The 26,291-nt window shown below is 52.3% G+C and overlaps 9 protein-coding genes across 9 annotated transcripts; 4 read left to right on the top strand and 5 right to left on the bottom strand.

The window, feature by feature from the left end:
• Positions 1–2,573: 2,573 nt before the first annotated feature.
• On the top strand, positions 2,574–3,410 carry CGGC5_v006883 (uncharacterized protein; the record flags this gene model as incomplete). The annotated part of the gene is made up of 3 exons (XM_066151759.1): positions 2,574–3,046; positions 3,121–3,125; positions 3,217–3,410. 3 exons carry the CDS (start codon positions 2,574–2,576, stop codon positions 3,408–3,410), a joined length of 672 nt encoding a protein of 223 aa, XP_066008587.1.
• Positions 3,411–6,124: 2,714 nt separating this feature from the next.
• CGGC5_v006882 (Secondary metabolism regulator LAE1) lies at positions 6,125–7,492 on the bottom strand (the record flags this gene model as incomplete). The annotated part of the gene is made up of 5 exons (XM_032019764.1): positions 6,125–6,164; positions 6,213–6,770; positions 6,820–6,893; positions 6,954–7,229; positions 7,292–7,492. The coding sequence occupies 5 exons, from the start codon at positions 7,490–7,492 to the stop codon at positions 6,125–6,127; spliced, it is 1,149 nt and encodes a 382-aa protein (XP_031883121.1).
• Positions 7,493–8,227: 735 nt separating this feature from the next.
• On the top strand, positions 8,228–9,983 carry sdnE-6 (Cytochrome P450 monooxygenase sdnE; the record flags this gene model as incomplete). The annotated part of the gene is made up of 5 exons (XM_032019763.1): positions 8,228–8,438; positions 8,499–9,352; positions 9,407–9,514; positions 9,572–9,738; positions 9,800–9,983. The coding sequence occupies 5 exons, from the start codon at positions 8,228–8,230 to the stop codon at positions 9,981–9,983; spliced, it is 1,524 nt and encodes a 507-aa protein (XP_031883119.1).
• Positions 9,984–10,513: 530 nt separating this feature from the next.
• pgaX-1-0 (Exopolygalacturonase X-1) lies at positions 10,514–12,249 on the top strand (the record flags this gene model as incomplete). Its single annotated transcript, XM_032019762.1, has 7 exons — positions 10,514–11,047; positions 11,115–11,195; positions 11,248–11,310; positions 11,362–11,458; positions 11,508–11,857; positions 11,924–12,025; positions 12,100–12,249. The coding sequence occupies 7 exons, from the start codon at positions 10,514–10,516 to the stop codon at positions 12,247–12,249; spliced, it is 1,377 nt and encodes a 458-aa protein (XP_031883120.1).
• Positions 12,250–13,243: 994 nt separating this feature from the next.
• Positions 13,244–15,609, bottom strand: CGGC5_v006879 (uncharacterized protein; the record flags this gene model as incomplete). Its single annotated transcript, XM_066151758.1, has 5 exons — positions 13,244–13,884; positions 13,952–14,151; positions 14,207–15,121; positions 15,170–15,247; positions 15,305–15,609. 5 exons carry the CDS (start codon positions 15,607–15,609, stop codon positions 13,244–13,246), a joined length of 2,139 nt encoding a protein of 712 aa, XP_066008856.1.
• A 672-nt stretch (positions 15,610–16,281) lies between these two features.
• On the bottom strand, positions 16,282–17,655 carry CGGC5_v006878 (uncharacterized protein; the record flags this gene model as incomplete). The annotated part of the gene is made up of 1 exon (XM_032019760.1): positions 16,282–17,655. The coding sequence occupies one exon, from the start codon at positions 17,653–17,655 to the stop codon at positions 16,282–16,284; it is 1,374 nt and encodes a 457-aa protein (XP_031883131.1).
• A 2,433-nt stretch (positions 17,656–20,088) lies between these two features.
• Positions 20,089–20,865, bottom strand: CGGC5_v006877 (putative triosephosphate isomerase; the record flags this gene model as incomplete). Its single annotated transcript, XM_032019758.1, has 1 exon — positions 20,089–20,865. One exon carries the CDS (start codon positions 20,863–20,865, stop codon positions 20,089–20,091), a length of 777 nt encoding a protein of 258 aa, XP_031882983.1.
• A 908-nt stretch (positions 20,866–21,773) lies between these two features.
• On the bottom strand, positions 21,774–22,301 carry CGGC5_v006876 (putative ribose 5-phosphate isomerase; the record flags this gene model as incomplete). The annotated part of the gene is made up of 2 exons (XM_032019757.1): positions 21,774–22,199; positions 22,254–22,301. 2 exons carry the CDS (start codon positions 22,299–22,301, stop codon positions 21,774–21,776), a joined length of 474 nt encoding a protein of 157 aa, XP_031883003.1.
• A 566-nt stretch (positions 22,302–22,867) lies between these two features.
• On the top strand, positions 22,868–24,756 carry DAK-1 (Dihydroxyacetone kinase; the record flags this gene model as incomplete). Its single annotated transcript, XM_066151757.1, has 3 exons — positions 22,868–24,613; positions 24,683–24,693; positions 24,753–24,756. The coding sequence occupies 3 exons, from the start codon at positions 22,868–22,870 to the stop codon at positions 24,754–24,756; spliced, it is 1,761 nt and encodes a 586-aa protein (XP_066008889.1).
• Between the last annotated feature and the right edge of the window lie 1,535 nt (positions 24,757–26,291).

Raw genomic sequence — 26,291 nt, 5'->3', positions numbered from 1 at the left:
AAGCAACGAGAAAGGCAGAGGGAAGACGAGACCAGGGGTTTCTTTCGTGTAATTCATCATAGACTTGGGACCGGCAGAACAGATTGATCAATACCATTGCTTTTTGTGCAGAAAGTGCACCAGCTGTCTACGTGCTTAATGGACACGAAAGACATAATTCCTCAGGTTATCGCTAAGACGTCATCATTGCAACTGTGAGGTTAGTGTATTATCAATGGCATGGAGAACTTGTAATCGACCTGGACGTTGGATGAACATGCCAATGACATTGGCAATTGGCGTTGATGCCTTGCTTGGTGTCGCCATGCCAGCACGTGCGATGAGGAGCACCTGATAGGCATGCCCATTGTCCCGGGTTGTAGGAGGTCCGAACATCAGTCTTGAAACTGGTTGCAGCTATTTTTTCTCTTCTCGGCAGCTGGTTCAAGTGAAACGTTAGCTCAACTGTGGATGCCCAGCCTGGCCAGACGCATCGGAGTCTGGAAGCTGACGGGCGGCCTGGGGTTAAAGGGGAGATTGCCCAAGTTCGCCACTCTGATTGATTATCAAGGCGTCGCCATAGGTGATTGCGTCCCACCTAGACCGGGCTACTCAAGATGACAACCGTCCAGGGAGGTGTTGTGGTTCAGGTGAATGCAGCACCCAGACCGACGGAGATGTGGGCAGCGCAACATCCGCGAGATAACCATGAATTTTAGCATAGACAATTACGTTTAAAGTTGATGAATTATCAGACCAAGCAACCCCGTTTGACATGAAGAGCGCATGTGAACATTTTTGCTGAATCTTGAGGCTCTTCTGGAACTTGTTCTGAGTCCTTTCTGCAGGCGTCTTACACTGCATCAGTTGACGTCGTGCTCACTAAGCTGCACACAACATGCCAGCCATATTGCATAGTTGCACGACTCTTACCCCTAATCAGAGCAGGCCATTGGCTGCATACAAAGAACGACTTAGTCAGCTTGAGCTCTGAAAAACCTGGAAGCTGCCTGTAAATGGTGTTTTCATTCGGGGGTTTCAGATCGCGGCACTGGGGTTCCACTTCAAAATGTGTTTCTGCCGTCGGTAGCCCGCCCGTTACAAGGACAGACAGGGGATGGCCCCGATAGCACTCCGGGGCAATTGTCCAGACAGGATCAGCGACATTGTCCCTTGTTAGCGCTCAGTCAATGCACACTCTAGAGTGTCACGTATGACAAGGGCAGCTAGCTTGCTCGTTTGCTTCAAATCCCTCCTTTGCACATAGCGGAACATTCTACTCTTTCGTCCTGATCCGTGTCATGTCGGATCGGCGCTGCCAGTCTCTGCTCCGAAGAACCAACCCGGCTCAGCATGTGCGTTCGCTGACTCCGTCGGCCCGGGTCGGTGTACGAGTAGGTTTCCATAGCGGCCGCGCAGAAACATCTCGGGCCAATCAATCCTTCCTGTTAACAGCGCCAGGGAAACAACTTTCGGGAGGGAGAAAGCATACCCTCGTACTCTATCAATCTAAATGACAGGCGAAAACCTCATTCACTGTAGCAGTGGGCGCGAGAGAGATCTCTTGGAAGTCTTGGAGTGGCCTTGGTAATCCGATCGATGCACCGGGCCATCTCTTGGGAAACGCTCTTGGCTTCAGGAAAGGCTTGGCCAAGTCTCACGAGCGATATTGCTTCCCGGAAAATACAATTCACCAGGAATCTGCCTCCGGACATTCAATAGCCAAAACGGCGGTGCAGCCGTTGATATGTGACAGGGTCGCAGATCTCGTCCCTAGTTGGACCCCCGCGTGCCCACATTTCAAAACGTCGCGGCTTCATCTATCTTTACAACTCACCAGAAACGGAAGCCATCAGAGAGAGGTTTTGCAGTAAACCACCTGAAGAGCTGAACCTCGGTGAGCAATGAGCACCTCGAGATCTTTTGCCAAGAGTTGGTATGGTTTCGGGGTGCCCCCGTCGCTGGCAGTCTTGGGACTTGGGTTGTTTCACCTCCGCTCAGACACTCTTCCCCGTCGCAACATGCCTACCAACAATACCACATTGGTCCCTGGCAAGACGCGGCTCTTTTGCCCCCATTTACTCTGAGCCCGGGTGCCAGATGCTAAGATCGCCCTGGACCTATCATCTCTTCTCATCAGGCACCCTGCACAGAGCTTCTATTTTTGCAAGAGCCGCTTGGTCTTGGCACCCGCAGGTCTTGACACGCATGATGCCGTCGCAGCTCTGGACGAGCAGGCCTGTCAACTTTTCTCTCCTCCCGACATCCATCACACTCTCTCGATGCGACTCCACGAACCTGACTCCGTTCATGTCTAGTATTTGAACCACCTCTTGGCATGTCGTGGAGATTTCATTCATTACGCTCTCCCTCCCGCTGCCTTGCCACTCGTTGACGCGTGTGCTTTTGCCTGCTTTCTTCTCTTTTCCTCTATCTCAGCTGTGCTGTTCGTTTCTCAATCTCCTTGACGGAAAACCTTTTTCATTCAATACTACCTTAGTAATCCTCTTGGGGAAAGAAAGATACCAACGGCTGCGCCGACAAATCAACTATATACCTCTTGTTATCCGAATCCTTCCAATCCTCCCGCCAACATGCAGATCACCAACGCCCTCATGACCCTGGCTCTTCTTGCCATGGGAGTCAACGCCGCCCCCGCCCCATTGAACATCAACCTTGGTGCCTACTCGCCTGCCTTGGTGGTCGGTGATGGTGCGCTCACATTCTCTGGAGGAGCTGAAGGCGGCGCTGCCGGCGGGGGCAAGGGAACAACTGGCAAGGGAACTGGCGGTGGAAAGAAGGAGGGCGCCGCTGGCGGAGAGGGTGCAGCAGCCGCTGCAGCTGCCGCCGCCGGAGCCCCAGGAACCGGCATTGTGGCCGGACGTGATGTCAAGAAGGTACAAAAGCGCCAGGCCAGCGGCTTCGACCGCGCCCTCACCTTTGCTGAGGCCGCTCTCACCAAGGGCCCCAAGGTGCAACTCGGAAACGGAGAGGGTGGAGCCGGCGTCGGTATCATTGTCGACAACAACCCGACGGCTGCCGCGCAACCCAACCGCGCAGCAGCAGAGTAAGGGGACCGTGTATTTTGTGTGTTTTCTTGCGGGAGAGCCGTCGCATAATCTTTCTAAAGTCCGATCGAAGTATAAGTAAGTCATTCTCCTGCTCGTGTCGTTGGTTGGCGCACTGCGACGAAACGAAACACATGAGAGAAGCAAGGCGCTGACTCGAGATCCACAGATGCTGCCAATGATACTCTGTCAGAGAAGTTTGAAGTTCGCTCGCCTGGCCCCAATGATCGAACGCAATTCTTGTTACTCTTTGGTCATTTTGAACCGCGGACAAAAAACTCTTCCGGCCTCTCCGCGCGCCGCGCAGCGCTGCTTCTTGGCACCACCACCGACACCAGCAAAACACAACATGGCACGATGTAATTTCGTTCAGGTACTCTTATTTTCCTATTTGGGGCATTTTTATAATATCAGGCGGGAGTTCTTCGGGGGAGTTTGGAAAAAATGACGCCTTGGGTTCGCGGGTGCAGGGGATCGATCGAGCACGATCAAGGACGTGACGACACCTGGAAATTGGTAGCGATGAGGCCGGCATCGCGTCACCCGTTGAGGTAGCAAATTAACTTCGTCGGGATTCTGTTCATGGAATTTGTCATCCAACCAGCAGTGAACGTGACGATAACAGTAAACAACACCAAGAACCGAGCAAACGTGTTGCTGCCTGCATGATGAGCACTAATGCCCGTGTTATCCGTCCGACATCGACTTGTTGGGGGCCAAATTCGCACCTGCGAAAGAGGGTCAGCAACTAAGAAGTCGTCGTGGTTGATATACACCTGTCTCACTCGTACTTAACCACATGAGCACTCTGCCCACCCATGGTATCCGCACACCACGGAACCAGAGAGACGGGCCGCACCCCGTGTGGGTGTGTTTACGATGGACTTTCTGCGCGGTACTTGCTGGTGGTTGTCCGCAACTCCGCCGTATTGGCTCGTTTGTGCCCCCAAAGCCATGCAGCTCAGCCCAACCATCTCGCGCGATTGGTGGATCTGCTCATGATCACTCAGGTTTCCAGTTTTTTTTATCGCAAAATGTTGACTGGCAGAAAATCATGTGGGCACACTTGCGAGCTTATGACACCACGCTGTCGGTCTCCCGTTGGCTAGCCTTGATGGCCCGCATGTTGTCTTTGCAGCTGGCCCGGATGTGTCAGGCGCAAGCTGTGCAACATCGATGCTTCGGCTATGGGGTAGTAGGGGTGTCAAAACAAGGTTAGTCGCGTCTTGGTTGTGTCTTTCGCCCAGTGCGCTTCGGGCCTTGAGGGGTGTGTCGCGCTGCAGTAATACTTGCAGCCCGTTCGTGGGGAGTCGCGCGTTCGTGTGTGCCTTACTGCATAGCAAGTCTGGCGATAGAACGTGTGAGTTGGTTGTGCCTTGGCAGGCAGCCAGCAGGCAGTGCGGGCACTACGCCAGGGTGAGATTGATGAGGAAGCTAGTCAGGCCGCGGACCACAGCCTGCTTGAAGCTTCGCTGTGAATAAGAAGACGAGCTTTTGCACTTTCTCTGTTCTTTCGTGGCTTTCTGGCTGGTGTTCATCCATGTGTCAATCTGTCTCGCCTCTGCGTTGGCCCAGTTCGTCGCTTCGTTTTTGCCTTTCGGTACCTGACTTAAGAGAGACGGCAGCTCATCAGCCAACCTGATGTGATTTCGTCAGCATGCATATCTACCCTACTCCGATCTCGCAGCCCATCGGCGGCCTCCTCGGTCTTGCTGCCCGACAACAGGACGAGGAAGGCGTTCACGTGATTACACAAACCATTCGACGGCCGGCAACCACCTTTCTCACATACGTCACGCTCGGCCCCGGGGACCCCACTCCGGTCCCCGGCGCTGATATCCCGGAAACACCGGTTGCTACAACCCCGACGGCGGAGGCGCCGCCTCCGAGCCGGGGAAGCGGGTCTCTATCAAGCGCCCAAATTGGTGCGATCTTGGGCGGCATAGTCGGCGTCGTTACCATCCTTTTGATCGTCTGTTATTGCCTCATGAATCGTCGTCCGAAACCAAGACCTACATCATACACTGGCATGTACGACGATGAAACAACGACTACATATTCTGAGTACTCAGTCAAAACAACGCCGCCGCGACCACCGCCTCCTGCGTTCTTCCCTTGGAACAGAAGGCCCGCCCGAAGACCTCGTCGCCAACCGATGCCTTATCCGCCTTATCCTACGACACCGGCCCGGCCGCCATTCACAGTGAATGAGCATGAGCCCTGGGTTGTAAACGAGCATGGTCCTAGGCGGACACAAAAGAAGGGCTGGCAAGAGCCTGCCGTCAAATTCGGACCGAAGAGACCAAGGGTTAAGGTCAACGGCCCTCCCCGTACAGAGCGGCCAGCGCCAAATCCGTATTACCAAGCACGGTGGACTCAACATGACCGCTGAGCCGTGGCTCTGATCCTTTTGATACGTTACCCTGGCTTGATGCTGGCCAATTGTTTCGCGACCCGATTATCGGGGCTTGCAAGACTATTCTGTTATCGGACTCAGCGCAGTGATGGCTGGTCTTCGTTCATTGCGGTGGATCTTTTTTGAAGTTATGGTTGCTTGGGCCAGTGGCCCCAATGGATACAAGAGATTGAATTGAGTGTTTGGGGCTAGAAAAGCAGCTAAACAGGTGGTTTCTTTTGTCTGTGACTGATACCCAACTCCAAGAATCGAATTTTCTTTTGTCGTGCCGTTGAACGGCAACGAGACTTTGGACTACGGTATGCCCGAAAGCTAGGACCGCCTGATATCTTTTAGTCGCTTAATAAAATAAGAGATCGCCTAGGTTTCCTGTGTATGCGCGGCTATATTTCCTGTGCACTTGATTACTACTATCGACAGTGATAGTAGCGACAGCGTCGATGAGGACGACTATAACGATGATAACAATAGAAGCGACAAAGACAACAACGACGGCATCAACGGTGGTGGAGTGATTATAGTATAGCCACAGGAAAGGTAATCGCTCTAGCACGGGAAGAATAAGCGGTCTCTAAAATAAACATCATCGCTAAACCTATGCAGGATATGTCCGCATGTCTTTCATTAAGAACTGTGATCGGTCTTGCCTGTTCCTTAGAGATTATGCGGCAATTAAAGGTTTCTTTCCGGTGACGAAGGCACTTTTTCGGTCAGCGTCGTCTCGGTGTAATCAAGGAAGGAAGCCTTACGTGTAGGTGTACAAGTGTATCTTATCCGACTTGAGCTCTTCTCTCACCAGAGCCAGTAGAACCTGAACTTCTTCGTTCTTCCAGTTACCGGCACGGGTAAACAAGGCAAGAGTGTACGCTTCCAAAGCCATCTCCAGGAACTGGACTCTGAACCACCGGCCAATTTCCTTCAACTCCCGGTCTTTGGGCCAAGTACCCATGGGGACGACTCTCTGCATGTAATTCACGTTCTCAAAGCCTTCACCTTTTAGCATGTCAGGAAGTGCAGGGGCAATGTCAAAACCCAGCGGGGCGCTCAGCTTCCTGAACTCGCTGAGCCACTGCCACGTTGCCGAGTCACCCTTGAGAGTGCCGTCCTCGCAGAAGAAGTTAGCTCTGCCTTCCGAGATCTCGATGCTGCCTCCGGGCTTGACGTGTTCGTAGCATTGGTGGATGAGGGCTGGCCAGTTTTGCACCGCGCCAGCAAGAGTACGCGCGTGGATGAAGTCGAAATGGTTTTTCGGGAATGTCCACTCTAGAGTGGCGTCGTCAATCTCGAAGCGCACATTTGGCGGGACCCTACTAATTTGAGACATGACATTCAGCTATGAAATGCGCCGCAACTCACCAAATCGGTTGAATCGGACTCAAGTCTGTTCCAGTGACCTCCGCTGAAGGGAACGCGTCGCCAATCTCAATGGCCTGAAGTTTTCATTTTATTTTAGTAAAACTGTGGGATTTGCGGTGTTTCGAGGGACAAACCCAGATACCAGTGCCGGTGCCAATGTCGAGTATCTGTTGAGGATTATCCAAGTGCGTTGCACAAAGTTCACCTTTGAGAGTCAACAGAAACACATGATGGGTCATATCGAGGCGCTCCTGCTCGGTCTCATCGTTGGGCAAGAGATACTGTCCAGCTCGGTATGCGTGGTACCGACGGCCATTTTCATATTCGTAGTCAAAGATTGAGGATGTCGCACTTGAAGTATCGGAAACGTCACTGGCGTAATTGGAAGCGGTGTCGCTAGCAAGATCAGACTGCAGAGTGGGTTTTGTCAGTCGTTTGGTCGCAACCCTAATTAGGAGTCAAAATAGCGCACTTCAGCTTCTAACTCAGGATGAGTTTCTTCCGCTTCGACAGCTTCATCTGCTCCGGCTGCTCCAGCAGGGGACCCGTGTCCTGAAGCTTGCGATGGTGATCGCGGGGAGCGTGCGCCGGCTCGGGACCCCGCCGACTTGATTGACTTCGGGGAGCCGGCGGCATCGGTGGCCCGTAAGGAGTCGTCTGTTGTGGAGGTCATGATCCAATGAGCCGGATACCCAAATGCTGCTAAATGGCCGTTCAGTAGCTCGACTAGACGACATGTAACTTGTCGATCTTGGCCTGTAAATTCAATAGCCTGGCTCAGGTAAAGGGCAAAAACAGTACGCAGCTACTGAGATTCACAACAAGTGGCAAGGAGGGGGAAATGCTGACTTCGTGGGGACATGAGATCAGGGAGGTGACATCTTTTTCTGGCAGTCTTCGGGCCCGAAAGGATCAACGGGGCTCGCCATGTGGCGTCAGGGAACACGACACGAAGATAACGCTTGTGATGATTGGATGACAATTGCTGACAGGCCATCAGCTTCCCCCAGGGAGGGCATTGGAGCATCGAGCGGGATCAAAATGGTGATGGAAAGTCGTCTGCTGAATGCTTCCTTCGTCACTCGTGCCATTGCCGACTGCAACCAATCGATATGCTGGGAGCGTCTAAGAGGGTTTTGTTCTGCTCCACGCTGAACCCTGCTAGCGGTATCAACTGAGAGGAATCAGGAATGGCGGCTCGATAGCGTCTTGCCAGTCACATGGTAATGGCGTTTTCACCGCTGGAATTCAATGATTTTTCGCGGGGTCACGCCATGCCTCAACCAGGTAGCGGGGTCATCGACACCAGGTCTTGGACTGTTCAAAATCTCACTGGTCACCTTGCGAGGACAGTGATCCAGTATCCTGCAGCATCCCTTGCCTGTCATATTTGGACCACAATTGGAAGATGATGGATTGGAGCGTGATTCTCCTCCTGTTTGGAGCTGGTCCTTTGCTGGTTTTCGTTATCAGCGCGATTCGAAGGGTCTTCTTTTCACCACTGTCAAAATTTCCAGGGCCCAAATTTGCAGCGTTGACGTTGTGGAATGAGTTTTACTGGGATGTGGTTAAGCGAGGGACATTCATCTGGCGCATCGAGGACATGCACAAGAAATACGGTCAGTAGAAGAACCCCTAAAGCCCCCTGAGTCATTGTGTCACCTTCTAACACGGCACAGGGCCCATTGTCAGAATCAACCCATATGAGCTGCACATCATTGATCCCGAGTTCTACGATGAACTCTACTCATCTAACAGGAAGTCCGACAAGTATCGGTGGTGGACCAATCTCGCCGGCGCGGACGGCAGCTCGTTCTCGACTGTGCCGCATGATCTGCACCGGCTGCGCCGCGGGGCTTTGAATCCATTCTTCTCGGTCCGCTCCGTGACCCAACTGGAGCCGCTGATCCGGTCCAAGGTGGAGAAGCTCTCGGCGAGGTTTGGCGAGATCGCGCAGACGGGCGAAGTGGTCCGTCTTGATGCCGCGTTCATGGCGCTGACGATGGACATCATATGCGATTACGCCTTTGCGAATGATCGGAAGTACCTGGACGAACCTGACTTCAAACTGATATGGAAAGAGACCATCATCGGGGCGTTTGAAGGCGGGGCTGTTGGTCGGCAATTTCCCTGGATGTTGCCGGTCATGAAAAGACTGCCCTTGTCAGTTGTTTCTGCGATGAACCCATCAGTTGGCCATCTACTTCGCTGGCAAGCGGGCGTTAAACAACAGGTTGAGCCAATTTTAGACGGAAAGGACAGCCAGCCTGGGGCTGCTTCGAGAACCATCTTTCATATGCTGCGCGACAGCGACTTGCCCCCAGAAGAGAAGACCTTGCAGAGGTTGTGCGACGAGGCGGAGATTTTGACTGGCGCAGGGTCTGAGACAACAGCCCAAACCCTCACTCGAATCCTCTTTTATCTAAAGTATGTGCCCGATACACTGAAAAGGCTACGAGAAGAAATTGATGCGGCGATGCCAAGAGCCACGGAGATTCTGTGTTGGGCTGACTTACAGAAGCTCCCTTATCTGGTGGGTTTCGCATCGTGCAAAACATATGCCTTGTTTCTCATTGATTCTCTACAGAACTCCGTCATTCGTGAAGGGCTTCGACTTTCATATGGAGTTACGACTCGTCTACCACGCATCGCCCACCACGACATCCAGTATGGTGAACATGTCATTCCGGCAGGGGTAAGCTACTGCCCCGGATCACCACACCTGCCCCGCCAACCACTAATCGCATCGCAGACACCCGTATCAGAAACCCCATACTTCGTCTTGATGCACCCGACAATTTTCCCGGAGCCTCAGACTTTTAAGCCCGAGAGGTGGTTGGAAGCGGAGAGACGGGGCAAGAGGCTAGACAAGTACCTCGTATCATTCGGAAAAGGTAGTCGGCAGTGTCTTGGCATGAAGTAAGCCGAACCCTTCCATGACAAACATCTTCGAGGGAGTTTCCACTGACACCGCTCTCAGTCTTGCCTATGCTGAGTTGTATCTGGCCACGGCGACGGTCATTCGCAGATTCGATTGGGAAATGTTTGAAACAACACTCGACGACGTTGTTTGTAAACACGACTTCTTCGTCGCAGTTGGGAACCTCGACACCAAGGGTGTGCGAGCGACCCTTTCACACCGACAAACCCACAAAGAAGCATGATCCCGGTAGCTTGGGAAGGATGCTTCATGAACACTCCTCAACACTAATTTCGGCTCATCAAGCGGAAAACCCTCAGTGGCCACACGCTTATCCATTCCCCCCTCAGTAAGCTTCTCCGCATCTCACTCCCCCATCGCGCGGGGTTGGACATGCGGGGCCGCGTGGTCCCAGGATTCAGCCGCAGGGCATTTTAACCAGTTCGACCAACAGTCAGAACGGGGGAGCAGGTCGCTGTGGGCGGAAGATTGAGCAGAAAAGATTGCCCCTGGCTCCGCGAGAATTTTCACCGACAGAACCGAACAACCTTTACATGACCCCACAAATCTTCCGCGTATCGTTGCGCTGAACATTAACAGATGATGTTATGATTCTCTGGGCGTGGTACCTTACCTAAACCTAATTAGAGTTGGATAATTTCCGAGTAATTGTTATATATGAAGATGGAAACTTCAGACGAACTATGAGCGATGCCTGGTGGTCGTTGCGTTGTTCACCTCAATCTCCCCATCTGTTGCTGAACGGTTGCAGCCATGCGTTCTCTTGCACTGAGCCTTCTGGCCGCGGCCTCTGCGCTGCTACCGGTGTCTTCCGCCGCATCAGTTGCCTCGCCGAAGCCGAGCCTTCCCGAACGTCCTCATGTTGTGCCAGCTCCCTACAACACCGGACGGGACATGCCTCACTCTCCTCCCAGAGAGAAGGGCCGGTACTGCTACGTCAAGCCCGGCTGTGGAGAGAAGCGAGACGATGCGCCCAAGATTCTGGACGCCTTCAAGAAGTGCAACGATGGTGGCACCGTTGTCTTCGACAAGTCTTACCTCATCGGCTCGCCCCTGGATCTCACCTTCTTGAAGCACATTGACGTGGTCATCACCGGATCCATTGAGTTCAACGATGACCCTTATTACTGGGCCGAAAACAGCTTCAAGTTCGCCTTCCAGAATCAGTCAGTCTTCTGGAAGCTTGGAGGAGAGGACATCAACATCTACGGTGATTTGAGCAACGACCAGTCTGTCATTGATGGTCGTGGCCAAGCTTACTGGGTCGCCATCCAGACGAACAGCAGTGTAAGTGGTTACTTGGAGTATGGCGAAGTATCTCAGTAGTCATTTGGCTGACTTTGTTCGGTTCTAGCTTCTGAGGCCCATGCTGTTCTCTTTCGAGGGAGTCAAGGGAGCCACGATGTCCCACCTTCGCATGCGCAATCCGCCGAACGTAAGATCCCGAAAGATGTTCTCTCTTAAACACTAATGACTGAAATATGCAGTGGTTCAACCTGATTGCGAACAGCACTGATGTTCTCATCAGCAACATGGATCTGAGAGCAGAGGTTTGTAGCAAGCCTTTCACAGTTTTATCTGCATTCCTGACATCTATACAGAGCACAAACGGCACCAAGATCGCCAACTCAGACGGATGGGATACGTATCGCTCCGACCGAGTTGTCATCCAGGATTCGTACATCATCAACACCGACGGTGGGTTCTCAGGTTACTGCAATTTGGGCACGCGACTGATCCTCTCTAGACTGCGTGTCTTTCAAGCCAAACAGCACGAACGTCGTCATCCAGAACCTTGACTGCACCGGATCACACGGCATCAGCGTTGGATCTCTCGGCCAATACAAGGGCGAGACTGATATTGTGGAGAACCTCTACATCTACAACATCACCATGGCTGACGCCAGCGATGCTGCCCGCATCAAGGTTTGGCCAGGGATTGAGTCATCCTTCCAGACTCTCCTCAACGGAGGTGGTGGTCTCGGTCGTGTGAGGAACGTTACGTATGATCTGTTCAAGAACATCAACAATGATCGTGCCATTACAATCACCCAATGCTATGGCCAGAAGAACCAAACTCTTTGCGAAGAGCACCCGGTAAGCTACATTTACTTGCCTCGACGTATGCTTGATGTTACGTGCTAATCCAGGATTTCTCCAAAGGCCAACCTGACCATCACCGATATCACGCTCAAGAACATTTACGGCACGACCTCAGCAAAGCTTGACCCCCAGGCCGGGACGTTAGTTTGCAGTGCCTCAGACGTAAGTTAACCCAGATCATTGAGCCTTTACATCACAATCTCGGATAGGCACTGACTTGATACCTGATCATGCAGCGTTGCAGCAACATTCGCGCCGAAAACGTCACAGTCACTGTGCCGAGCGGAAAGCCTCCTGTGTATGAGTGCAAGAACTTGGATAACAACCTGTTGCAGATTAACTGCACCTCCGGAACAGATGGAGAGAGGGATAACACTAATGGTTAGGGGATGCGCGAGCTTTTCTCGCTTGACGATAATCAGTAGCCACCAATTCGTACTCTTGTAGTCACTATTTGCAAGGTAGTAGCAACGGCACAACGCGGAAGCTATCATGAAACCAATGCATCAAGCTTCCGGTACCAGTAACCCACTTCAGAAGGGTCTTCCTCAACATCGTCTTCTTCCAGTTGAAACTGTAGCGAAACACCTAGCGCCTCGATGTTCTGAATTTCTTCCTCGTTAAGCCGTTGATCCTCAATCTCGCGAAGTACGCGTCCCACTCGTTCAGCCCAGCACGTTCGCATGAATTCGGTCAAAGAGCACGCCGATTGGGAGTTCTCCTCCTCAAACTCTTCAACCAAAACCTCAAGCCGTCTGAGCTCAAAAGCATCTTCTTCCCGCAATCGAAGTCTTTCTTCCGCGTCATTCGTTATTCCCAACTGTGGGCTGCAGCACGTGTGTAGCAGTGGCAAAATTGCAAACGTACATGCTCGCAGACAGGCTGACCTGAACTCCTCGGATTCAATACCGACTGGCTCTATTTGTGCGGTCATTTTACAAATATCAACAATTACCTGCTGAAGATCTTTTGGCGACGTGTGCTGGTTGTCATGTAGGACCTTTTCGAACAACGTTGTCCACATGGATGTGAAAGGATGGCATCCTTGACTTGAACAGCCGCATACACATGAATCAAGACACCAGTGGTCACACAGGGAGCCAGAGATGGTTGCGAACGCATCCAAAGTCATCTCTCCTCCCTCGTTTTGAGTCCCTTCAGCCAGAAAATGCGACAATTTATGTGCAACGACGCGTCCCTCCATACCCCAAGGAGTATGAACATTCAGCCTTGCTCCATGCTGAATCAACCAAGCTGCGTAGTTTGAGTTGACTGTTCGTGCTAACGGGTTGTAGCCGGCCGAGTCAAGCATGTCTATGTCATGAAAACCGTGGTGATAGAATGTGTCTGCGATCGGGGCACTATCGAAGCCGTATGGGGCTAGGATGTGATAGAAAATGATGTATAATAATCTTCGTAGTCTTCGCCGCGGTTTGTGACAAGTCTATACGGAACATGCTGCTTCCTATGGTCGAGAGCGGCGAGAACACTGTTGGTATGATAGTCCAGGATGCTGGGAGACCGGAGATCCCACTCCTCGATCTCCTGAGGCGCCAAATGGGTGAGTGCGAGTGCTTTCAGTTCCTGCTTTGCGTCTCTAAGATGTACTATAAGCAGCTCACGAGCTTTGACGGATGCATGTGCGACGGAAGTCATCCAAAAGTGTCGGCCTGTGGTCTTCGCAAGACATTCAATGTCCATGTCCATGATGAGTTTGACCACATAAGTGCACGCGCAGTCTTCCCGACACTTGGCTGATGCGTTAGGGTCGCAAATATAGCCGCTCCAGAACAGGGCATATTCTAGAATCAGGGTTTCACCGGGCGTATCGAATACTCTGCTTCCAAAGCAGTCCAGAACAATTTTGAGCCCTTCTGGCCAGGAGAGGAGGTGATTCAGGGAGTTATTTCCAAACGCATCAAGCTCGCTCAGCTCTGAAAGCGACACGTTACGGTCCAGAACGTATCGTAAGGCTGCTGCATTGCGTGAGATTATTGCTTCGGTCGGGTGCCCACTATACACTATCCAATATCAGCACTAGCACCATGTTGTTTCAATCATAATAGCTATAGCAAAATTGTCCCTCACATTCAAAGAATTCCGGGCATTGGCTGATTATTTCAGCATGGGCTTTCAGGGAACCTGTGGCCCACCCCTTCGATCCATAGGTCTTTGCTTGTTGGATGTCGAGGGCTGAAAGACAATCATCGGGACACAACATACGGAACATGTGTGTCGGTGGCGTGTGAACAGCGGTGGATGAGTGGAGAGCGGCTTGGAAGGGATAACTATCAATGGTTTAAAATCCATGTCTTCGAGCTTCAACGTCGCTTTGGCACCTACATTCTGGCTTGATTAGGACGGTCCCGTGGGACGCCAGCACCTGACAGGTATTTCACAATCTCATTTCGCGGCAATTTGGAGCCGGATCTGGACCATGATATCATGACATCGTGTAATAGTGTGTTTCCAGAGTTGTCTATGTCGTATGGCGATGATGTTCTGGAGTTAAAACTAGTCTGTATAGTCTTGATGGTGCGCCATATCAAGCTTTTGCAGTCCTCGTCGCTCCACTCCCAATCGTCGAAAGCGTTGCCAAGCAAGCGAAGGGCTTTCCGTGCCGGACTCGTGTCTCGTATTGAAAGGTACGTAAATGATGGCGATATGGCAAAACCACCAGCACCCAGAATTGTGGATGTTGTAATAGTTAGCGCCACTGAGGCAAGGCCTCGCAACATTCTTGCGGATATCCCAACGGACCACTTGCCTTGTCCATAGACAGGGGCACCCAAAGGGCACCATGAGAAGTGAGGCTTCTCGACGAGGACCTCTTTTATTAGAAAAGCCGGCCCAGACCGCCTCGTGGTACGTTTCAAGCCGCGCCGAGTATTGCAGTTGCAGTACAAGCTCTCGCAAAGGCCGTCTGCTTCGCCAGAATATAAGTCATCGGATATCTTATTGGGCCGGAACAATGACTGATGTGGCTGCTCGTTGGGTAATTCCCTGCAGACCACCTTCAGTGCATCGGGCTTTGACATCAACTTCTTCAGAATCATCGTGGTATCGGAATTCGAAGACACCAGTGCTTCAACCACGGACTTTAACTCATCCATGTCGGTTTTAGTCGCTAGGTTGTTGCTTTGGTTATACATGGTCCCACGATCGATGTTGTTCTTGATGTCAAGAAGCACTGAATTTGTAGTCGTTGTCTCTTTCTGAATCTGGTAGACAGACGCTTGTACGGTCACTGACATTTCCCTATCAATGGTAAGTTATGGCAACAATGATTAATCACAGGTTCCATACAGTTCCATCACTTGCATCGCCGATTGAAAAGCGATGTTTGTTGCCTCGAGCTTCTGTTCCACAGCATCCAGTTGGTCTCTGCGAAAAGGGTATAGTAACTTCCTCTTGCCATCCCGAAATTTCTGCCCGACTGACTTCGAGGATGAAGAGTGGTCTGGAACAAGAATCTTGCCCAGAAACCCATCAAGCTGTGCTATCTGAGCATTTGCAGCTTTCAAAGCTTCTTCTAAGGCCGCGGTATTTGAAATAGATGACTTCAGAAGATGGTCTTTGAGAGAACCGATCTGTGTCAAGAGTACTTGAAAGGACTTCTGATACCGACGGGTTGATTCTACTTCCTCCTTGCGGCACTGGACTCCTTCGATGTACGCACCGATTGCCGAGCTCACCTGGATGCCGAGCGAGATGACTCCGACGACTGTGCCGAGGACCTCCGCCATGATTTGTGTGACTGACACAAAGACTTTCGGAGCAGGGTCTGTTGGGTGTTATGATTGACCTGGAGGCGCATGCACTTTGCAATCGATTGAGGATGTCACCTCATCAAAACGACCGCGACTCAGGTGTTGCAACTTGAGAAAAAAACATGAGGGAAGAGGTAATGGAATAATCTGCGTGTCCCATCATGACCAGGCTGGCGAATGAGATCGATCAACGTGTCGGGCGGCTTATCCTGCATCGGTGACGGATCTAGGTGCGGCGCAGTACATACACTTTAGACAATTCAGTCCACTTGCCACTGCGTAATTGCAGTGCAACACTTTCCGACCACGCGACTTTCTCAATGTATGTCGCAATGTGGGGCTGTCGCAGCACGGGACGCGAATGCGAAGATGTTCTTATCTCGATCTCGGCAACCCCGTTGACATTGTGCGGGGTGAAAGCGAAAACCCCCACTTGCTTCTGTTATTCGTATCCTCCCACCGGCATTGTCAGATGTCAGGTGTGCGTTCGAACATCTTCAAGATTGGACACTTGCAGGATCTGAGACTGGGATGTTCATGTACATTGTATGAAGATAACTATTTACATTGACAGTGGATTCACGATCGACGACGGACGAGCCAGCGCTTGCAGTCCATTACTGCATTCCATTCGCACCTACAATCCCCTTAATACTCTCTGCACCACGCTAGCTCACCGAGCTTCAGCAGAGGTCCGAGATAAGACACAGGAAGGACAAGACCGCCGCTCATCCAGTTGCAGAGAGTGCCCCATGACTTGTCGTTGTTGCAGTTGGTGAATTGTTTGTTGGCTGTCCTGGACTCGGTGACGGTGGTTTGGCCTTCATAGGCATACTCGCACCATCCATGCGATGCCAAGCACGTCACCTTGCTGGTGCCGTCGAAGCTGGGGTCTTTGCCTTGGCAGTCCTCAACCTTGAAGATCTCGCTCAGGTTCGCCCAGCTCTTGTCGTGGATCTTGTTCAGAACATCGACGTAGTCGTTCTTCCACTCCTTGGGGTTGTGTAGTGCATAGGAGCTGCCCGTATCGGGATCAATCCAGAACTGGTAACAGTTGCCCGCGGGGCCAAGTCCGGGGCATGAGATGTGGCCGTTGGTCTGGGGTGCGAAGTCAAGCGCGTTCACATTGGTTGAGCGGGCAGAGACGATGCCGTTTGCCTTGAGGGCTTGTGAGAGGACGAAAAGTTGTAGATCGTGGTAAAGCTCGGTGGCTTGAAGGTTCAAGCTGGTGACAGCACGTTGGCTGAAGCCACCGGGCTCAGTGGCAGCAATAAAGAGGGTGCTGTTGTGTTGAAGCTCCTTCAGGGCGTTCTCAAGGCTACCTTGATAGTCAATAACGAGCTGGGCGAGCTCACTACCAATCTTTCCGAGCGTGATGAAGCGAGAGTTAGAAGAGCCGGAAACCGAAGTCATGAAGAACGAGCTCATGCCGGTAACAACAGCCATGCCCGTAGCAACACCAGCCAAAAGGGGGTTGGCGAAAGCACCGACGGCGGCCATCCAAAAACCGCCGGAGATCGAAGTCCACAATAGAGTGCTCGGAACCTGTGGGTCGGTAGACGGGGAAACGGTAGCAACGATATCCCCGATTGTGTCGGCAGCGAGCGAATGTCCGTTCCAGAGGGCCTCTGAAAACTGGTTAAAGAACTGCGAAATTGCGTAGATGTTCCAAAGAGTGTAGAATTGTTGAGGCGAGTAGTAGTTGGCAGCAACACCGGCAGTTTCGAACGCCCCGCAGGTGTCTCGAGTGAGTGTGTCGCAGGTTCGGCCGCCGTAGCCATTGAAAGCCAGAAAACATTGGGCGAATCCCAAGTTATCGCAGTCGGCCTTCGTGCCGTTTTCGGCAATCCACTTCGTGATGTAGTCGGTTACATTCAGTTGCGCCCAGCATTCGGGCTTGAGTCCTGTCTCTGAATCTGGAGAACAGTCCAACGTCTGGCGGGTCACGAGGACATCGTCTGGAGAGATGGCGGCCACTGCAGCGACCAGCAGTCCGACGGCGAGAAACGATCGGAATGCCATTGCAATAAAAGGCAATAACTGAAAAACAAAAAGCAAAAAAGAGTGACGATTGTAAACGAGAGTCAGGCCTGGTTCCTTGTCTACCACTTCATGAGAATCTGGGGTTGGGTGCTCATTGAGATTTGTACTCTACGACGATGTGTAAGTTTACCAGTTAAGGTGACGTCAGGTGAGTCTGTCACCGTATGTACCGAAAGATAAGCCCTTCATTATTTTGACTCAGGAGCATAGATTTGATCTGCATTTTCAGCGCGTTTTTTATATGAAGGAGCACGGCTTTAAAGCGTGCCAATATGGGGCTGAGCCAGGTCATTGACTCGGAGCGCACCCACCACAATTCCGGCTCCACCGACGCCGACTTCAACGCCGGGAGAGGGATCGAGACAACACCGCAAAAAAGGGATCAATCGACCGGGCCCGCCTTCAAAGTTGCGGGTAGAATCTGCTTTGCCCAGACAAAAATAGTCTCTGCGACACGGCACGCATGCACTCCATCTCACCATCACTTGGCAAACTGACGAAAAGAGTCAAAAGGCTTCCTCCACTGATCATGAGACGGGAAAATCATTTGCCGTCGGATAGTCTTGTCGAGCGATCGATTCGTTTCTCTTGAACGCTGGGCCGAAATTCCGCTGACTTAATATCCAGCGCCGTGGTTGATCCTTCATCGCCGAGAACTTCATCACGTGGAAGATATAACAATATCTAATAACACAATGCTTAGCAAAGCTTTGACAGTAGGAGAGCTGGGATGGACGTAGAAAAGGTGTGATTGAGTCTCAATTAGACGTTCGGCAATTGAAAATCGATTCCCGCGGCATGCGGAAGAGAGGATGCGCATGTCATCCGCTGGTTGAGACGGACCGAGAAAAGCCCATTGTCGAGGAGTAAAACCAAGCAACGAATCATAATGCCAGGTACAAACACGTTTTCTAATTGCCAGGGTATCCCAGGGAGGCTATGAACACCGTGTGTGGTGGGTTGCAACGCATCACCACCGCTGCCAATAACACCTAGAATTATTACAGACCTCAAAGCACAGTTATCAACTTTCCATCGAGCGCATTGGATGTTGGAACAACCGGCACAGCTCCTTTTCCCCCTAACCGTGTCTCTCGTAAGGCTGATCCCGTGTTTTGACAGGCCGGAAGGCGAAGCTAGCGCTTCGAGAGTTGAAATCGAGGTCAAGGGAAGAAAGATGGAGGTACCCACAGAACAACATCGTCATGAGCGATTAATATATCGATTATGACTCTCTACTGACCGCCACGGGACTACTCATGGATACCCAACGTTAATGGACTATTCGCCGGCTGTATCCTCATTGAGACACAGCCAATGGTACAGATACACTGAGATATGGAGTTAAAGTCCTCTGTTGTACGTTGAGCGGCTGAGGGCACAGAGTCCGACTTGGTCACTCTGAGCTAGTCATGCAGTGGGAGAGATCGGTCATGTTCCGATGAGACATCATGGGCCTTCATAGGGACGGCAGAGTCGCGTTTCATTCTGTTCACAGCGCCCTAGAGGCCCAATCAAAATACAAAGAGTCACACTGCACTCTCAGCGTTGAGAATCCCACCGTGGGCGGCCGCTCCCGGTCGACCGTTGCTGTTAAAAATACCTTTTCCCAGCGGAAAGACCGAAGCAGATCTGAGCTGTGTCGAGAATCAGCCACGATATTTACGCCTCCCCTGCCGTCAAAGTGGCGGTGGATTTCTGACGTTGCAAAAGCAACTTGTCCCGCATCACCGACATAGACTCTGAGGCTTTGGAAGTGCAACGTCTAGTGCCGAAGGGAATTGTGGCATGGACGGCGTCGCCGGCAGAAAGCTGACTTCTTGCTTTGAGCAAAATGTACCTATCTTCAGGTCTTATCTGGAACTGGCAGTCATCCTAAATTGTCTTTATGATGCAGGCCTAGACTTCAAGAACAAAAGATTTAAAGGTTACTCAAGAACACTTCGATGCAAACGTGTACACAACTTGGTCAGACTGCGTTGCTTACCAAATCGCTTGCGCCGGGCCCCACGAAGCCTACATGAGGACGCCGTGCCGCTGGCGTTTAAGTGTTGTCGCCGATTGCCGCCTACCCCTCCAGCCGTTAGGTGGAGAAACAGCCTCACGAGACCGGTTTTCAAACGCAGGGAAAACCCGAGTCCGACGTCAAAATAGGAGTATCATATGAATATGTCAAATATCACAATTCCATCTGCGTTGGCGACGGAAAGTGCGGCACGGGTTTCTGGGCAGCAGGGGGGTTGAGTCGTGGCGTGTCTTGAACACACCATTCCAGCCGATAACGACTTATCAAATACGACCAGCGGCATTGGGATGAACAGTCACGGAGAGCTTATTTTGCCTTTACTATGTTTCGAATTTTCGTTTAACAGGAGCATGTCATCTTCTCCTTATTATCGCATGCCCCCCACCTCATGCTTTGAAGCTGGCGACCTCTGATATCGTCTTCATGAATCGAGTAGCATCATGCCCGAACCTGCCGAGGAACAAGCCATCCACAGCCTCTCCAAGTTTCTCAAAAAGCCCAGGTCCAGCACTGCCACCATAAATCACTCTAGTAGATCCTGTCCTTTTCTTCATGCTCTCATATGATCTGATGCCTTTCACCACAGAGATGACGTGGTCCTCGCTGGCAGGTTGGTCAGCACCGATAGCCCAGACCGGCTCGTATGCGATGATGACTTCCGCAGAATCAGGGATATCAGCCAAGGCTTGGTCAACTTGAGTTTGGCACTCATCAAGTGCAACTTGCACGTCTCCCCTCGTCTTCTCGCCGATGCAAATCAGCGGGGCCATGCCATTTCTGCTCGCGGCCGCTGCCTTTTTGGCGGTGATCTGATCGTCTTCGCCAAATATCCTCCTTCTCTCTGCATGTCCAACCTCGACTATTGACACCCCGGCCTCGCTCAGCACCGAGGGGCTGACCTCTCCGGTGTATGCGCCAAAGTCTTCCCAGTGGCAGTCCTGTGCGCCAAGCCGGATCGGCACGGTAGAGAACTTTAGTAGCTGGCTGACAGGGTATATGGAGACAAAGTCGGGGATGAGGAATATGTCGACATTTTCGAAGGTATTTGCTGGAAGAGAGCTGAGCTGAGATTGCACTTCTTTGGTGAAGTCGATGGTCCGTTGGAGAGGGAAGTATGCCTTAGTTGAGAGGCCAATCAGCCTCCGTTGTGGTGATGCAGCCATGATGAATATGTGGGTATGAGTTGTTCGCTAAGACATTCAGATGAGATACCTTTGAAGCTATTCGGAGGCGTCCATTGTATGAAAATGGTCGTTCCATACCTAAATAGCGGTGCCGCGGAAAATCGGGGGTTTCTCCGCGCCGGCGAGCTTGAGCGGAGTCACGGCGCATGGACTTGCGGAAAAGCCCACTTGGGATGTACAACTGTGCGGGCCGATCGTCCGACCCGCGTATCCGCCCGTAGCCAGGTTACTGGGTACCGCTGTCAGCTATTTTGTGTTCTGACATAATGGAAACTGGATGAAAGCAACATGACAGATGAAGCTTGCTGGGGTTTTCTCCGGAACACTTGATTGTGTTTCATCGATCTCATCCATTACCTAAGTGATTAATAAACTCAATAGGTTAATTCATGATGATGCAAGTTGCGGCTGAATACCTTGCATTGACCTCGTTCTGACGGCTGGCTGCTCTCATCTCATCCGTGTGCTTTCTCTGCACATTATTTTCGCATCTTATGATTCAATAACGATACGTTCGTGGAAATTGAGACACGCGTTGTGTTGCTCACTACCTTATCGTGTCACCGCGAGTATCCATGCCCGCAGACCTGTTACAGTAGTTCAACATAAAACTTCCCTTCCAAAAGTGAAAGCCAAATCACTCTGGTTGCCATTCCTTCCTAGAACAAGCACTGGTTCAATTGCTTTTACCCCTTTGCCATCACAGTGAAACTTCTCGAAGGGTGTCCTTTGAAACGAGGATCATCAATACTACAATTGGCATGATTAAGTAAACATGTGTCACGCAGTGTTCGTTCACGATATGGCGTGGCATCACAGTTATATGGAAGGTGGGAGTGCATGTTGAACTGGGAAATGACTTTGAATTATCTACTTTTGGTCACAATCTAGGCTTCCAGGCTGTTGATAACCTGGACCTTTGCGGCACTGCCGCTCTTGGGGTCGAACTCATAACTCAACCACTCCTTCGCAAGTCGTCTGGCAAGCTCCTGGCCAATCACTCTCTCGCCCATACACAGAACCTGGGCATCATTGCTCAGAATCGAGCGCTCTACACTGAAGCTGTCGTGTGCTGTGACGGCTCGGATGCCTTTGACCTTGTTGGCGGCGATGGCCATGCCGAGTCCAGTGCCGCAGATGAGAAGGGCACGATCGGCCTTGCCGTCAGCGACCATCTGTGCTGCGGCGGCGGCTCTGTGGGGGTATGCGGTCTTGTCGGTGCCCTCGTGGCTACCAACGTCTTCGACAAATTCTACTCTGGCATCCTTCTCAAAGTCTGCCTTGATCGTATCTTTGTACTTGATGCCGGCCTCCTGTTCCGAAGCGTTAGCAGGGTCTCATGTCACCAGGGGGGAGGTTCCTCATACGTCGCAGCCGACGACAATGCGGTACTTCTGGCCCGGGTTGCTACCCATTTTGGTGTGTTTTGATGATTCCGAGTGTGTTGTGAAAGGCAGGAGTGTGATGGGTGATGATGGTGCAAGATGCAGTTGTTAATTGCTCGTATTGTCAATGATTTCCCATTGATGTTTCATCCAGGAGGGATTGGGAACTGTTTTGAAGCAGGAAAGGCAAAACGCGTCACCTGGCTGGTCGGATAATCGCACACCAGACCCGAGGTGGCGGAAGAGCGGAAAATCGGCAGATGAAGGGGGACCACACACATGCCTGCACAGAGTAGCAGTATGAATCACACTTGCGGAAGTGTAAAGACGGGGTAGGCCAACCCCAGCTGATCTCTAATTGCGGAAATCCGGGGTGCAGCAGGCCGATTGCCCGCTAGATCCCTTGTTCACAACCGACCCCCGCACAGCCCTTATGATATTACCCACCCGTCATCCTACATTATGTACCAAGTTCAGTCCGAACGAACTCCTGTCAGGTCATTCCATCTTCAATTCATCTGTTCGTCTTTCAGATCATCTCAAATCTTCCCCCTATCGCCAAATTCACACTTTCCTCAAACCAGACATCAGACACCATGTCAGACCGTCACATCTTCCAGTCCGCAGATGGACTGGTTGACAAGTGTCTGAGAGGCCTCATTGCCTACAACCCCTCTCTGGGCCTTGACGCCTCCAACCGCGTCGTCTTCGATACAACCTACGACAAGTCCAATATCAGCATCATCTCTGGCGGAGGATCAGGTCACGAGCCAGCATGGTCCGGCTACGTTGGACAGAACATGCTTGCTGCCTCCGTCGCTGGTGACATCTTTGCCAGCCCCTCAGCAAAGCAGATCTTGGCCGGTATTGAGGCTGTTCCTTCAGACGTTGGCACCCTTCTCGTTGTCACGAACTACACCGGCGACTGCCTTCACTTCGGACTCGCCAGCGAGAAGGCAAGGAGTAAGGGACACAACTGCCGCATCATTATCTGCGGTGACGATGTCTCGGTTGGCAAGAAGAAGGGCAGCTTGGTTGGCAGACGTGGTCTTGCCGGCCAGCTCGGTGTTCTCAAGGTCACATGCGGTGCTGCCGGTGTCAAGGCTGGCTCCTTCGATGAGATCTACCAACTTGGTGTTGCGGTTGAGAACGAGATCGTCTCCATTGCAGCCACCCTCGATCACTGCCACGTCCCTGGACGCACCGAACACGCTCAGCTCAAGGCTGATGAGCTGGAGATCGGCACTGGTCCTCACAATGAGCCTGGCTACAAGAAGCTTTCCCCCAGGCCATCCCCTCAAGACCTGGTTGACCAGCTGTTAGAGTACTGCCTCAAGGAGGACGACCCTGAGCGATCCTATGTCAAGTTCACCCCCGGCGATGAGACCATCCTTCTGGTCAGCAACTTCGGCGGCATCTCCTACCTGGAGCAGGGTGCGCTGGTTGACGAAGTCCTCCAGCAATTGGAGCAGAAGTGGAACGTTAAGCCAGTCAGAGTGTTCGCTGGTCCCCTCGAGACATCACTCAACGCACCTGCCTTCTCCCTGTCTCTTATGAACATCACAGCAGCCTCGAAGAAGTGCTCCTTCTCAGTTGAGCAGATCAAGGAGTTTGTCGACATCAAGACCAACACCCACTGGGAGTCCATGGCCGGAGCCCAGACCGTACGACGCGATCGCAAGTCCCAAATCGTTCACGCTGCCCCCGAAGAACCCAAGACGATCGATGCGAACAGCGACGTGAAGATGGACCCCGCGATCCTAAAGTCCATGCTGCGTGCGGCTTGCTCTGCAGTGATCGACGCCGAACCCGACATTACAAAGTGGGACATGATCATGGGGGATGGAGACTGTGGAGAAACCCTCCAGACTGGCGCGTCGCACCTCTTGGAGGCACTGGACAAGAAGGGCGTCGCCGATGGCGGCTCTATTGTCGCTGTCTTGCATGAGCTGGAAGACATCGTTGAGAGCAAGATGGGCGGCACACTGGGCGGCATCCTGGGCATCTTCTTTGTGTCCCTGTGCAACTCCGTCAAGGAGAACGCGCCCCTTGCCAAGTCCAAGGGCATCCTGTCTGTCTGGCAATTGGCCCTCGCTTCCGCGCTGGAGCACCTCAGTCACTACACCCCCGCGAAGGTGGGCGACCGCACAGTCCTTGACGTCCTGATCCCCTTCGTGGAGAGCATCAGGAACGGAGGCTTCGACTCCGCCGTCCAGGCGGCTGTCGACGGCGCGGAGGCAACTAGAACCGCAAAGGCAAAGCTCGGTCGGGCGACGTATGTTGGAAGCACGACGGAAAATGGAGGTGCCCAACCCCCCGACCCCGGCGCGTGGGGTGCGATGGTGGCAATCAGGGGTTTGCAGACTGGCTTGGCGTAATTGGTACGCGTGCACTCGGATATTCAAAATTAGCGATTAATAGAGTAAGATTCCTCCACTTTTGTGCCTCCCTCTCAACAATCATTCTGACATCAGTCTGTAGATAGGTAGCGGCTGGTGTTTCCCAATTCCAATTGTTGAACCAAAAAAGATGGACACACAAAGATGGAGCTCCCGGCGTGTCACGTAATGGCCAAATCATTCAAGGCAAAGAAAGCAAGCCCAACGTCTCCGAGATCCCCGTTGATGCGGAAAAGGGTTTGCCACACTTCCGCCGCCTTCGTGTTGAGTTTTTGATACACACCTGACCTCACGTCTTATCCCGAACAGAGTATGCCGCGTGGGGCAACCCCTCCCCAGACCCCGAGCATCGTCGTTCGAGACCAACAAGTGCTCGAGTGGTTGTTTCTCGGTGATTTCAGGCTGTTTGCGCCGGATTACCCGATTAGGAAACCCGAGGGCTGAAGCCGGTGTGGACGCCCGGGATCCGTGGTTGGTTGGTTCATCTTTCCCGCCTGGAACGGCCTTTGAGCTTGGGTGGAGAGGGGTTCCATGCGGAGTCCGGGGTGTTCGCGGGGCATTTGGAGGGAAGACGGGGTCTCGTGAGGCTCCTGTGATCGGACGACCCGCCGGGGAACTGGGAATGTTGAGTCCATCTCCTTATTTATGGGTTTTTCTTGGGCAGCTAAACCAAGTCTAGCAGTTCCACCATGAGACAAGTCTGACCAGATCGTGCATTACACTCCGGACGGATGCTGATTCAGGGTCCAAGGGGCAAAAGGGGTTGAGTTGACAGCAGCAGCAGCAGCAGCAGCAATCAACACAAGCGAGCACAGCTGATGGGGAGCTCTGAGCTTCACACAGAACAGCTAGCAGTGTCTTTGAAATACGGATCCCCGGATTGTCACACGCCCAATACTTCGCCTCGTTTATCCACAATACCGGTGGACCGGACAGTTCACCGCGTTCTGGCCAGAACCTTACCTTGAGCCATCCATGGCAACGTCACCCATCCATCAGTGCTGTTTTGTTGGTTTGTGCCCGTTGGCTGGGCTGTTATGCGCTAAACCAGGGGGAGATCCTGCGCTTACACCTTCCCCTCACATCGTCAACTTTTTTTTGGCAGCACGATCGGCATAAACGGACGCGGTCGGTCGACACCCCGAACCGAACCGTGACGTGCCCCTCACCTCACGATGTTTTTTGCTGTGTGCAATTGGGGAGCTTTTTTGGTCTGCAGCCATTTTTGAGTTTTGACCTTAGTCGAATATCAGCGCTTCTTCTTTGCTCTTACACCTACCTCCCTCGACTTACGATACCCAATTGCTCGAAACGACGATGCCCCCCGACCGACATGCGAGCCGAGCCAGTTTTGCATGCACTCGATGCAAAAAAGACAAAAGACGATGTGATATTTCCCAGGTTTTAAGTGAAGGAGGAAGTTCTTGCACGCTATGTCGGAACAAGAATGAGAAGTGCGAGGTCCGGTATGGCGAGGACAAGCGCAGCCATCGCCGACCGAGCGAGTCCAAGGCACTGCACCAGCGGATGCAGGCCCTGGAAGAGTTCGTGAGGAATGCCTCCCGGGTTGATGGACAATCATTCGGGATCTTCAAAGACGACGACAGCTCCAGGAGCTTGA

Source organism: Colletotrichum fructicola (genome assembly GCF_000319635.2).
Source record: "Colletotrichum fructicola Nara gc5 chromosome Unknown KSG_Nara_v1_contig04, whole genome shotgun sequence".
Classification (NCBI taxonomy): domain Eukaryota; kingdom Fungi; phylum Ascomycota; class Sordariomycetes; order Glomerellales; family Glomerellaceae; genus Colletotrichum; species Colletotrichum fructicola.
The sequence above is the reverse complement of the archived record's forward strand: the minus strand, read 5'-3'. Positions and strand labels throughout refer to the sequence as shown.